Source organism: Drosophila montana, unplaced genomic scaffold (genome assembly GCF_035044405.1).
Source record: "Drosophila montana isolate Dmon_TW-CO22-7 unplaced genomic scaffold, ASM3504440v1 contig_402_1, whole genome shotgun sequence".
In the NCBI taxonomy this organism is placed as follows: Eukaryota; Metazoa; Arthropoda; class Insecta; order Diptera; family Drosophilidae; genus Drosophila; species Drosophila montana.
In genome coordinates this window covers 5,450,041-5,464,591 of record NW_026998739.1, presented here as the reverse complement: position 1 = coordinate 5,464,591, position 14,551 = coordinate 5,450,041, and the positions used below count along the sequence as shown (strand labels likewise).

At 35.9% G+C, this 14,551-nt stretch overlaps 1 protein-coding gene and 2 long non-coding RNA genes across 3 annotated transcripts; 2 read left to right on the top strand and 1 right to left on the bottom strand.

Annotated features, from left to right (window-relative positions):
* Positions 1–13: 13 nt before the first annotated feature.
* LOC135439360 (uncharacterized) lies at positions 14–503 on the top strand. The gene is made up of 2 exons (XR_010438041.1): positions 14–224; positions 289–503. It is a non-coding gene; the product is annotated as an uncharacterized LOC135439360 (long non-coding RNA).
* Positions 504–1,592: 1,089 nt separating this feature from the next.
* On the top strand, positions 1,593–2,286 carry LOC135439104 (uncharacterized). The gene is made up of 2 exons (XM_064697730.1): positions 1,593–1,673; positions 1,740–2,286. Exons 1-2 carry the CDS (start codon positions 1,640–1,642, stop codon positions 2,087–2,089), a joined length of 384 nt encoding a protein of 127 aa, XP_064553800.1. The 5' UTR covers positions 1,593–1,639; the 3' UTR covers positions 2,090–2,286.
* Positions 2,287–4,099: 1,813 nt separating this feature from the next.
* LOC135439410 (uncharacterized) lies at positions 4,100–4,430 on the bottom strand. Its single transcript, XR_010438051.1, has 2 exons — positions 4,319–4,430; positions 4,100–4,261 (listed from the first exon to the last, which is right to left on the bottom strand). It is a non-coding gene; the product is annotated as an uncharacterized LOC135439410 (long non-coding RNA).
* Positions 4,431–14,551: the final 10,121 nt, after the last annotated feature.

The following is a 14,551-nucleotide window of genomic DNA, read 5'->3' as shown; positions in this document are numbered from 1 at the left end:
AGCCCTACTCTTGGACACTTTAACGCGAACATTCAATAAATTGTACGCTGTAAAAGTTTATTGCTATAAAAAGCGGAGTATTCGAATTGATTTTATAGCATAAACGCGCTATAAAAATGCCATTGAAACTGTCGTATAAAATGCAAAATAAATATATGAAGCGCATTTGCTGCTCAGCCACAGTTGGAAAATGAAGCTCATATTTTTGCTTTTGGCTTGTTTGGGTAAGTAACATGTAAACCCTATACATATATTGTTTCTTTTATATCTCCTACTCTAACCACATAGTTGCGCTGCTGCAGCAGGTATCTTATGATAGAAATCAAGTTCTGGCCTTGCCTAAAGGTAAGAGCACCACCAAGGAGCCATGGAACCACGAGAATGACCGAACAACCCATAGACATCCATACAAAATCTCTGAAGATATATGAGCAGCAGCCGATTCAAATATATAGTTGAAATGTTGGCAAAATATATTAAATAAAATTTAAATTTCAAAAGCATTTTATGAGGTTCAAAAAGTCCTGTAAATATATATTTGTTGTAGTTGACATTAATTTTAATTAATTTAGTTAACTATTCTCTTTTTTCGTCACGTTTTGCTACTCTTTTAAATATTTTTAAAATTGGTTCATCGATCCTTGAATTCAATTTTTTTTAGATAGGTTTAACTAATTTACATAAGATTGAAAGATTTGTTTGGTATATTATTAAAATTTCTTATGAGCATTAAAATTGCTTTAAAGAAGTTATCCTACTGATTTTTATATGAAACATCAACTTAAAAATCCTATATATCAAATATGAAGTCAGTATTGACTTGTGGGCAAAGATATTAGAAAATTATATATACTTATATATAATATAATATAATATTAAAATAGATAATAATAATATATATAATATGTATTAATGTATATAATATTAATATGTATAATATAGATTTTGCTTCTATATGCATGTCCTCTATAGGCACTTCTATGGTTTCTATGGCTTCTATGGTCACTTTTTTACTCAATTTATAAATATCTAAAAATTTAAATATATTTAAAAGTTCCTCTTTAATTTACATTTCAATATGTCCTCAATGGTTCGTTTATGTTAAATGTATTTAATGTAAGTCTTCTTTGTATTTTAAGATTTTATGATGGGCACACAAAGCTTTCTACTCTCTTCTATAGTTATGTACATTCACATGACCTCCATGGTCACTTTTTCAGCTGATCAACAGCACAAATATTGTCATGAGCTAGTTTTCTAACCGAATTCAATGTCCCACATGGCCTTGCCTCCTGTTTGGTATAAAGCAGATGTTCCTTCACGAACGCCTGTTGTGCGAAACTTTTCTTGGTAAATTTGACCCCAGTTCAGAAAATATTATTGATAGAAGGAAATCAGAATTGCCACTGGTTCTTATCGTAATTGAATATAATCAAATTTACTTTGAAGTGGAGCACAGCCAAATGCACTCTTTCGCAAGGCCCATTTGGTGTTTACCTTATCAGCAATTATGAAGAGCCATAAAAGTTAATTGATTCTTGCCACATTGTTTGGACCAAGTGGCTGCAATTCTGTATAAAAGCGGCCCAAACGCTGTGCACGTTCAGGCCCATTCCGAGCGAGAGAGAAAGAGAGCAACATGAAAGTTCTAACAGCAGTTCTATTGACATGTGGTAAAGTAACAAATAGGCTTAGACAAACGTTAAATAAACTAAAATCAGTCTCGGTGATGCTTATAGTTGTGGCGTCCCTTGCGCTGCTGCACAGCGTCTACGGCACGCCGGTGCCAACACCTATTCCGGCTAATGCTACGGAAACCAAAGCGCCGCCGCCCAATGATGAGCCGCTGGTCGTGGAGGCGTCAACAATCAATCTACTTGGCAACTCGCCGTCTTTGGAGGTGCCTCAGATGGAAGTGAATGACCAAAATGTCGCTGCTAGGAGCGTCTTTAATCCCATTGTCGTGCCACTCTCCGGCAATGCTGAACCTCCGGCCGTTGCAGCCGTAGCTGCAGGCGAGCAGATTCCATTGCAGGCAAACCTGGATTATCTAATTCCCGATGAGCCAGCCGAGCCCATAGCAGCTTAGGGCATAAAAGTCGCAAAAGCAGCGTAAGGTAAATGCACACATCAGCAAGCAGAACACACACATACACATACATTTACATATAACTACAGGTATATGCATATAAATCTTTTATAACTATGGTTTATGTATCTATCGCTATATACACATTATGTATTCCTATCAGCACGGGCGATTAATAAATTGCATTGAAAAAGGAATTTAATAATTAACGCTCATACATAATGACAGTGTTGATCAACACTAGGTTACAGTGTTTTCAGTCAACAGCTGCCTTTGACTAGTTACCCACACTGTTCACTGGGGCATGGCAGTCACATAGTATTCACAGCGATCAAGCTACCGACCGGATTTGTATAAAAACAAAAGAGTACGTGTAGCCTAAAAAAGCCGAAGCTCAAATACCCTACCACACACAGGGCATTCGATATATTTTAGTTATCTAATCGAAGTCTAGTCATCCTGACTAGAACAGAGAACAAAGAGAGTTCTTTAACTAAAATAAAATTTATTTGATATTGCAAGCCATTTGGGTTCAACAAAATTTCACCTACAAGTGTGAAAGTAGGCAATTTTTAATATCCACCGATACGGGCGGAAAATAGGTGGGAAACAAAATTTAAAACAAAAGAAATATGAAAGAACTATGATTTCCAATAAAGCATTTTCAAGTTATATTGACAATTAAAATACTTTTAAAAATCGATAAAACAATGGCTTTAAAGACTCTCGCCCTGATAAAGAATATTTATTCTCCATATAGTCGCAGTTATCTCAGACACGTATCACACATTGTTTTACAAATTCAAACTACTCCAAGCTAAAGCGGCAGAGAAGAAGAAGTAAAAAAATCACTTACAAAGAGGAAGCGTCAGCTACAACAAGTTTTATCAATGAAGTTACGAATCGGTGTAAGGTTGACGACGGCGACAAGAAAAACAATGCTGGCAACTCAACCACAATACAATGTCGACAACGGAAGCAGCAGCAGGAGGGGAGACCATAGACCACATAAAACCGCACAAAAATTCATTGATCAATGGACAGGCCATGTGGAAGATGGGGTCTGGGTCTGGGCCTGTGTCTCGGTCTTGGTCTCAGTCTCGGTCTCTGTCTCAGTCTCGGTCTCAGTCTGTATCTCCGTCTGAGCTCAACCGCTGGCAGGGCCATCATTACAGATGTGATTTAAACACGTTCGTCGAATAAGATACGATTTAGTTTTTGCCCCATCAATAATATGGGTTTATGTATTGTCGTTCTTGAGATATCAATTTGCATGTTAACACATCGTGTGAGCATCTGAATGACTGACAAATTGCCAAAAGCCTAATGACTCAATCCTAATATGTAAACTAGTTGATTCTAAAGACGGCCCATGTATGGGAAGCCAAGCAAGAGACATAAATATATATGTATAGACATTTATGCCTAGCATATAAAAGCTTTAGGTTGGTGAATAAAGCGAATATGAATATAACAAGCGAAGTTTAATGCCATTAAATATTTTAAATAAACATATTTCTTTAAGAACTGAGGCTAACCCAAACAGTAGCAAATCTAGTTCATAAGCTTATGGTCAAATGTAAATTCTTACACTTAAGATAGACTTAAGGTCTTTCGCCTTAACTTCTTGAGCTACCTTTTTTTTCATTTGGGAATTACAAGTTTAAGCAATATTTTACACTAGTTTAAGATCAGATCCATACATGCAAAATAGTCGACGGGCTGCTTAAATATTTTGTACTTAAATTTAATCTGTGCAATATATGAAAATAGTAAAATGTATTAAAATGACATTTGATTGTCTTTAATAGAATTGTTACTACTTTGCTGTGCTAGAGCCTAATCGTACCAATATTTAACTGTATTCAAATTCAATTATTTCAATCATTTAAGCCAAAATAATTTGCTATACTAGAATCTAGTTGCATTCTTCTTGCTCTTTCCTTGAATCACACAAACCAGATCCTCCCCAACAAATAATACGCTTTATAGTACAAGCAATTACCGACATTTTAGTATTCAACGCATAAAGTTCTTTATTAAAACATTGTATTGGCTTACTGGAATACTAAACGGTCGGGCCTATGATGGGCAGATGTGGTCTGGAATGAAAATCATACCAATTTAAACCTGCTTCAGCAAGCCCCAGAAACAGCGTCAGGCCAAGAAAGACTATTGGGAAAATTACTAATTTAATTAAATATAGATTAATTAAAAATTATAATTTACTTGTGGTTAAAAGAACTCTCATGGCGATTAGTTTTGTTAGAACAAGTGGACGCACGTAAATATTCAATGAAAGTGAAATCTGTTATATGAGAACTCAAACTCGTGTTTAAGTTAAAATATTTAATTATCTATGGTACAAATAATAACATTATTTATACAATATTTAACAGTTTATAACTGTGGCAATTGCAATTTTACAGACGTTAGCTGGTTACATTGCCATAATATATATATTTTTTAAATACCTTATAGCGATTTCATGCTCCACAAACCTTAATTCGTGTAACCACAAATTAGAGTTCAATTTAATTTGGGCCCACCTAATTGCGCAATGTGAACCGCAAATACATAAATATGTTATAAATAGTGCAAAAAAAACACGAAATACAATTAATTCGAAATAAATATGAAGTCGTTTGCAATTATTATTTGTGGCTGTTGCTTTTGCCAAAATAAGTATAATAACAAAAAAAAAAACATCAAAAGCGGCATAATTAAAACAAATACGCATACCGTTTAATTATATTACCAAAAAAAAATATTAATACTGTAGGTAACAAAAACAATGCGCCACGTTTAATGACAGGCAATCAATGTTAATGGCCACCAAAAACAAGAAATAAAACAAAATATGAAATAAACAAAACAAAAAATTTGACTAACCCGAAGAAATAACAGCTGAAAATGAAATACTCTTGCAGAGTCGTTAAGATTAAGATTGAGGTAACATTTTAATAGCATATATATAAAGTATTTATAATATAGAAAAATATTATTACAAATATGTCAATTTTGATCGATATCTCCTTTATGCTGCAGTCCGAACAAGCTGACCTTTGCAGCATATGTATATCTGTCAAGCTCCATTAACATAACCCTTAAACTGAGGAAGTTCTTATAGAAAGCTGTACAGCTGAACCCAACTGAATTGATTCAACAGTTCATCAACATATTCGAAAATGTGACAACAATTATGATGTACAAATTTGGAAGGGTATTGAAGTGACGCAGCTGTGTTTATAATCATTTGAGCAGCCATCAAAGAGTTAATAATAACAAGTGCCACTTGCTTTGGCGCCCAGAAGTCGTCGCTATGCTTATGAGAACCATTAAATATACTCTTCACTTTATTGGAGTAAACACTTGCTGTTGAAGACTTGAAACTTTAGACATTGGAAAATTGAGAACGCAACAAAAAAAGTATGAAAGAAATTTTATATAGACGACTTGACAATTAAATATATATATTTCTAGATAAAGGTAAAATTAATATTAAGTGACAAAGGAATATTATGAACGTATTTATAAACAGTTCCGTTGGTTGCAGTTTAGTTCCAACTATTTTAAATATTACAAACAGTATATTTCTTTAAAACAAAATAATTTTTCAACTATGTTTTAGTATTTTTGGTTAGTGTAAAAAAAATGTGGCTGTCACTTGGATACTTGGGAGCACATTTTGTGGTCTGTTTGTTTTGTGGACATAAACGAGAATATTCAAATTTGTCAACTGATGCGGGCAGCCGCCGCAGCACTCAATTGACTCAGGCACTCAAAATTGCATAAAGCTCTCTGGAAAATTTCCCGCCAACCGGTCGGTATCATTAGAGCTAATCATGCTGAATGCTGAATGCTCTAATCAATGTGGCTTTTGCGCGGCAAATCAATTTGAACTCACACTTTCATGTTTTCACTTTCGATTCAACTAATTGAAAACAAATAGGGGCGTGCGTCTGTGTGTGCAATGGAAACCGCAAAAATGACAACAGCACACAAAACACAACATCAATTACATTGGCGCAGGGAAATTGTAAAATTAATGACTCGAAATTGGGAAAACGTGAACAGCGCCAGCTCGAAACCGCAAGATATAGATGGACAGGCGTGGGAGAACGCGAACAATCTGATTGACAGTGGGCCCCAGGTTTGTCTCAAGATGTGACAGCTCAATGCGCCCAAAAGAAAGACGAGCCCAGAGCCAGACAGTGCTGCTAGCAGAAAATAAGTCTACTATTCAATATCGGAAATGGCAAGCTTATAAAAACTGGCTTCTAAGAAGTTCTCGCCAAAATATTCAAATATATGTTAAAAAGAAAAGATAGTTTTTTATGAAATTCAGATCTATAAGAAATCGGAAAACAAAAGAAAATCCTTGTCAAGCATATGAAATATGGTATCTGAAAAGATCTTGCCAAAAGATACAAGTATATTTTCAAAACAACTTTTCAATAAGTCAATCAAGTTCTATTATTAAATCTGAAAACCCTTCGCAAGCTTATGAAATCTGGCGTCATATAAGTTTATGCCAAGGCAAAGAACATATTTCAAAAACAAATTAAACTTTTGTTTATAATAAATAAGTTCCAGTTAACTCTGGTATATGCACTAAAAGAAGAATCTATTCCAAATTGTCCTTAAAATACATCAGCACTTAACAAGAAGTTGTAAATCTATTTAGACGGGGTTGGCTACTTGCTTTAATTTCTTTTGATGCATTGCTCGACTCTAAAATACATAATACAGCTTAATTTGATTATTAATTTGATTTTGATAAATATTTTATAAAATTATCTATATATTTCTATCACATATTAAATATACACTCGCTATATGTATTTTAAGGGACATCATTTTATGACGAAAAAGGCTAGATTTGCTAGAAATAAAAGCTGAATTGCCAGCACTATTGGTCTGTGTGATAAGTGAGTGACAAGGATGCGAGTGGTCCACTCTGTTTTATCGCTATTTCGCGCTTGCGTGATTTCTGACCTGCCATTGTTGAAATTGAAGTTGTCAAAGTTGTTTTTGGGAGCCGGCGTTGCAGAAATTCTCGCATTCACGCACAGCTATCGGTGGTGAGGTGCCCCTTACATGACCGGCGGCTTAAAGCCAAGCAATTAACTGATTAGCTTTTGCCTCAGTTCCAATTCCAGTTCCAATTCAAGAGATCAAACAGTAAAACTAATTAATTGACTGAAAACCCGAATGACAACATCAATAAAACTGCAGCAAAATGAAAATAAAAACTGGGCCATTGCGAAGGGTGAACGATCTTTAATGTGGATTGACGGGACAATTAATATGGTTCGATTAATAAGCAAAGAGCTTTAAACAGTTAATAATATAATTTATGATTAATTCAAGTAATTTAAAGAAAAAATGTGCAGCAAAGATAAAACAAGTCGCACGCAATATGGAAATTGTTAAATTCATGAAAATGTGCAAAAACAAAAAAAAATGAAGTATGTTATGCAAATCTGTAAATAATGATGTTCCAGATACTCTGTCGCTGGCAAAAAATGTTGTTAAGCAGTTTGTGGAAAATGCTTGAAAGCATTCCAATGCTTTTCCAAATTACAGCGCAATAAAATATGTCCATAACCAGCTTAAATGCAATCGAATGCTAATTAATAAGCATTGGCCATAAATTGCATTTAAATTCAATTAGGCTTAAATAAGATATGTATGCAACATATTTAAATTGCATTGAATACAATGAAATGCCTGCAGAATCAGAGTTATCACTTAAGTATACCCTGTAATGACAGCTGGCTTAATTAATATACGCATCTAAAATTTCATCAGTTAAAGGGTTCTAGCTAGTTCAATGGGTTTATGCTGGCAACATAGGAACAGAATCTATTGGAAAATTGTCTAAAGAAAGAATACATCGATTTGAACGCACCTTTTGCACATTTGAAATGCATACAGGGTATAAAATTTATGCTGCTCAAATAACATTATGAAAATAAATAAAAGCTCTTGTTGTTTGCGTCGTCTCATTTTTCAGACAACCAACAATATTTTGGCAAGTCAGCGCAATTAAATGTAAATATTTATTCAGAACCTTTAGAAAAATACATGTTCTGAGCATATATATGTATATAATATTAATATAATCAGCAATATCCGTGGAGAGCCAAGTGTAAAGCCAACATTAACAAATGAGATTTGATTGTTATTATAAGGCGGCTGCCAATAAAGTAACTATTGATTTGAGGTGAGCGGAAGTTAATGATTGATAAGCAGCGTCAAATGACAAATTAATTGATTGACTAACGACTAAGAATGGGAATTAAATGAAGCTTTGTGCGAAATTAATTTCCAAAATGTGTGTCTTTGTCTGCCCCTGTGTGCGTCTGTAAGTGTGTGTGGTCGTTTACAATTTATTGACTAGAAATTGTTGACCATCACCAGTTAATTGCCAAACGATTGCATTTCACTTTGAACCTGCCAAATTGATGTGGCAAACGCAGACAAATAGATGGTCTGCTACTAAGTTCAATAGATTAATTTGACAGGGGAGATTAAAACCACACGTGTTTAAGCATTTAGTTAATTTATGTGGCTTTAGAACTGTTTATCATGGCCTGCATTGGAGCGTCGGGAGGTGGCCGATTCAAATCAAGGAGCATATTTTAATTTTTTTATTTGCTTACTTAATTTGTATTAGGCACAAGGAAATGCGTGGAATGCGTTGGCCCACTGAAGAAAAATATCAGGGACTCGTGAAGGACAAAATATTTTAAAATTTGATTGTAGGGCAAATGCATGGAGGAGGCAATTTAAGGTGTCTATTTTATATAGAGTGTATAGACAGTCTCATCTTTATAGCTGAACTTTTGTAGAGTGCTAGGCTCGAAGATCACACACAGCAAGTACAAAGGTGCTCACCTTTGGGAGTGCTGCCCAACTAGTCGTTGGCCATAGACACCACTGGCAAGTGGTGCTTGCAGGTAGCTAACCGAAGTGCACACCTGGCAGAGGCCTCTCACAGGCCGGCACTTCAATGCTGAGTGGCAACAACTTGGCCAACAGCTCGACACACGGCACTACAATCCAATGACTTTTTGAATCGATTCCGATGACAAAAGAAATTAAATCGCATTCGTTGCGCCGCAGGGCAGGAAACGGAAACGAAAAACAAAATGCGTTGCGTCCTTTAAAGACGAAAAGCATCTAATATCATGCGGTGTCTTTATATAGCCTGAAGTGAGTTTTATGAATGGTTTTTTTTTTTTTTTTTTGGCAAATTGCCCGCAGCAAACTCAAAGGTATTGGCCCATTGATGTTAAATTCATTTCCATTCATTGTTTTACTATTTGAAAATATTTTAACTCAAGCTGAGTGCGATGCGTGCTAGTGACAGCTGCTTTCATTCAGTTCAGAGCCCAGTTGACAAAGTCAAACAGAAAAGATGCTCGCATAGAAAGATACGATAAATCGATAAATAGATGGGATGGATGGCTTATTGTTTCTCTTCTTGTTTCGCTTGTCTGCATTGTGCTCTGTTTGTCTTGAGCTTTGCTTAGCTAATTTGACTTGGCCAAACAAACAACATCAAGAAAATATTAGCCCTACAGCAAGTTCAAACAATTCAATATAAACACTGCCCAAATTTGTACCCAATTTTAATTATTATTGCAATTGTCTTAGATAATGAGTTTTTGATTCTTTCTTTAACTTGTTCAAATAAGAAATAAACGATAAGCAATGTTTTTATCGATATACCAAATTTTAAAAATATTTCCGTAGCTGCTGTACTTTCGATGCTCAACTTGCAGATATCCTATGTTCTGAAACTAATGCGAATATATCTCTATAAAATGTTTGTATATATCGTTTCGAGCAAACAAATTTAATGATATTCAATTTTTACCTAGTATTGAAACTAAACTAACAATTAACTGAGGGCGCAGAATGCGTATACAATTACATTTTCCTCGATGCGGCCGAAAATAATTTTCCGTAAATAAAATATTCAGGAACAACAATTATATGATGATTACATTTAATTGTTAATATATTGGGCCATATCTTAAACAAATATACATACTTATTTAAGCAAACAAATAAACACAAGCTTCTATTGTGTATATTTATATATACATATTTATATATATTTCTTTTAATTCTTGTTAAAGCAAAGCTGTTTGAAATTAAATAAAACTCGACCCAATATTGTTAAGGCTTCACTATTGCTTTATTATATATTTGCCAGGCAAACAAATAAAAGTTGTTTGCTTAGCTGCAGGCGGAAATTCGATAAGATTTCGACTTGAAGTCGTTTTGTTGATTTTCCTATCAAGATTCAATTACAAACACACGCGTTATCAATAAAGCTAATGCATAAATCTCTACTAAATTCACACAATGGCCTTCATTTTGTGACGTTTTGTATCTGTCGGCGAGAATAGAATAAACTTCCTGTGGCCAAAGGTGCCCTTTAAATCAACACTCGCAGCTGTGCTGGCTTAAAAGCTCCACTGACGAGGCTCTGGACAAAAGTGAAGTGATTCGACACTTTTATATATGTCGTCATGATTATGTGAATAAATACTACAACATACTATTTGAGCGGCTTAAATCAGCGATTGAAACGCACCTTGGTACTAACTCTCGTTTCCTTAAATATTTTTGATACATCAAAAACGATTATAAATGAAAAGATGTCAGTAAGAGTATAGGTATGAAGATATATGTAACAGGCTGAAAGAACTAACTTTAGCAATTAGGTTCTCGTAGTTAGTACCTCCACTTTTGTCTAGGTTTACGAATATATATATAGTATATTATTAGAGCTTCAAATACCAAACTTGTTATGTAGATACATATAATCCAGACCCAACTTTTTAAATGAATTTATTCCAAAATAAAATAAATACATGTCGGCTTGAAACGGAATATATTTCAATATATAAGTAGTAATATAGATGGTAATCCAGAAAAAATAATTATTGTTATATTTCATTTCATTTTTAAGTATAGAGTATATATAAAATATGCATAATTAAAGAGAACTTGTTAAATTTCTAGAAATATAAGCAACAATCATTTCTAGAAACATTTACAACAATTAATTTTCTAAGAATTTGCTAATTATACATTTATTTCTCCTTAACATACTGACCACCCATTTCCCCACACATTTCTAATCTACAGTCCATTGTATGCTCAACTTATAAAATGTTGCCGATAAAACGCGGCAATAGCAAGATTTCGGAATGCATTCCTTTTCCTTAGGCGGCAACATTCCAGAGTCAAAGTAAATACACACACAGACCCTATAAAACGAATCAAATCTGAAAAGAAGCGAGAAATATCGAGCAAGGAAAATGCCTATCATAAATAACAAAAGGAGTAGCTACGAAAACTGAACTGAATTGAAAGTATGCATAAATCTGTCAAACGAAACGATTTCAAGCGGCGCATCGTCGCGTCTGAGCTCATTTATGTTGGCCTGAAATGCGACACTTTTGGGCCTGAACTATTTCCAGTTAACAACGACTCGACAAATTAGAGCAGCAGCCAACAGGTAGACGGCGGCCTGACCAATGCAAAAGATTGCGTCAAGGGGCGCCCAGTTCAGACGCAGATATTTATTAGGGATTGCATATTTTAGGGAACAAATCAAGTTTATGATTTACGTTAAGAGTTGTCCTAGAATTGAAAAAGAGGCGCCCTGCTTACAGCAGAAATTTATTTTGAATTGCAGATTTCCGAAATATAAACTTCATTATTGTAGGCATTACCGCATAGATGTCCCTAACCAAAATATTGCGTCAAAGAGGCGCCCAGTTTATGACAGCAATAAAATTGCGATGGGTTGCACATTTCCGTAAAAGGGTTATTGTTAAAGGATAACATTGGATGAGGAAACGCAGAACAGGGTTGCCAAGAGATAATATTGCACCAGTTAACAGCAGGTTATGATTTACAAGCAGGCCTTAACTTGCTTGTAAATCATCTGAGTATTAAGGCTGGCAAATTAATTGCGAAGTAATGTCGCCAGGCAAATAGATAAACTTTAAAGACGTCCACTATAGAAAACCTATTTTAAGATATTTTATATATATCTCTATAAGTAAATGTTTAGATTTACAAGCAAGTTAAGTGTTAGTGTTTATTTCCGTCATTTTTTCTCTATTGAATCGATCCAAGCTCCATTTATGTAGCGCAGTCAGCAACACATATTCCAGCCTTGCAATACCACTCATATCTTTAGTTCTGCTGCAAAATTTGTAACGTGAATTGGTTATGGCTTTTGCGTAAGAGCCAGCAGACGACAACATGACGATGATGATGATGATGATCATTGATGGCCGTTTCCCACACGCTGAGAAAAGACAATGTCTCGTTTCTCATTTTGATTAGATTATTATGATGCATTTGGGCGTCTCACTGCTGTTTTGGTCGCATCTTTTCACTGAATTCATGGTTTCATTTTCACATCCATTGCTGAGCGTATCCCACTCACAAACTATCCACAAACCCATCATCATGCCAACTCGCAACTCGCATCTCCCATATCTCGCATGTGTTGCGATGATTTTCAACGGTTCGCAGTGCGGGGCGCACGCTTTCATTTGCGTTTGGAAAATGACCCACTTCCGGATTAACATGCTCCGCCGGGACGGACAACAACTTTTACTGTCACTATAATACTACAACACAGTATTGTTGTTTTCGGGTGGGGATGCACACGAATGCTCTAATATTCTAACAACAACAGTTCTGTGACAGTGTGGGGAAAAAGGCAGATGAAGCGGGAAAGAAAAAGTAGAGTGTGAGAGGGAAGAGGTTAGAAACGAAAGAGAGACAAACAGAAAGAGAGATGGATTAAGAATAAAGAGAGATGAATTGAAATGAAAATGGGCTTAGAAAAAGCTAGAGGGTGAGAAAGAGATAAGGATATACATAATAAGAGATAGGGAAAAAAGAGAAAGAAAGAAAAAGAGAGAGAGTGAGAGAGAAAGAGAGAGAGAGAGAGAAAGAGAGAGAGAGAGAGAGAAAGAGAGAGAGAGAAAGAGAGAGAGAGAGACATAGAAAAAGACACAGAGGAGGAGAGAGAAAGAAAACACAAAATGGGCAAGAAAAAAATATATATAGCCGAATAGAGAAATTGGAGAAGAATAGAAAGAGAGATACCTTCTTGGGAAGGTAAACGGGTTGGGACGGGGGAGGGGAGAAAAAAACCCACCGATAAACATTACTAACTCTTGATGCGTATCGGTGTGCATCGTTTTCACCCCTCCCCCATCCCAACCCTCTTTACCTATCCAAGAAGCTATATTCTATTAAATATAACTGACTCTTGATGTGCATCGGTGTATATCTTTCTTCCTCCTGTATATAGAGAAGAAACATAGAGTGTAGGGAAAAAATTTGATGAAAGAAAAATAAATAGCCATGAAGAGACATATTCAACTATACAAGCTCGAAAAATCATAGGGTATGTTAAACAAACACGATCCCCAATATATGTCCATGTTAAGCGAGGGTATTCAAACTTCGTCGTTGTAAGCTCAATAGTTATTTGCAGCAGCGGAACAAGAGCTCCAGAATCATATTCGATGGCTCGCAACATAACCAGGAACTAGGGCCGAGGGCTAGAGCTTGGGTTAGGGCTGGGGCTAGCTAGCTAATGATGTTGTCGCTTGGCTTGGGCCAGACCGTGCATCCGCTGGTGCATAATTGTTGCATGTTTGTTGCATTTAATTGTAATTTATTTGCCATGCCATAGAATTGAGATAAACAAAGAACGGAAGCAAATATTTTCCGGTGGAAGCACAGGGAAATCTTCATTGACAATGGGAAACAAAAAACTAAATAATAAATAAAAACAAAGAAAAGAAGAAAAGTGCGCATTGATTGATTGCAGGGCTGGACCAGAGTCCAGAGCTGGCAATGCGGCGGCTCGCTGGAAAATACTTGCAACTACCGAAGTCCAGAAAGCATTTAACCGAATGCCAATTGGCTTAAAGAGGTTGCTGTTGCAAAATTGTTGCAGTTCGCTTGCATTTTGTCGGCTTTTGCTAAAAGGCAAAAATACCAATGCAATCGACTTGGCCAACAATCAATCATCAAAAGGCGCAACAGAAGCCAAAGCTAATTGCCAGCTAATACGCGAAAAATGCGAATGCGAATGCGAATGCAGCAAAGAACGCGTCCGGCAAAAGGAAACTGCACTTCCTATGGGCTGGCCCAACACCTGAAGCTTTCAATGGGGCATCATCAATCAGGCAGGCCCAGCTGACCCAAGAGCTGGGTCACAGCTCGGGCACGGGTGTCGTTGCGGGTGCGGCCAGAGTTTTCACACTCAGCTCAGGCCTAATTGAGTGGATGCTGCTGCTACACACAGACAGACGCACACACACACACACACACACTAGACACAACAACCAGTTAATTAGCTAGCAGCATCCGAGCCCTCGTATAGAAATCAAAGCGGAA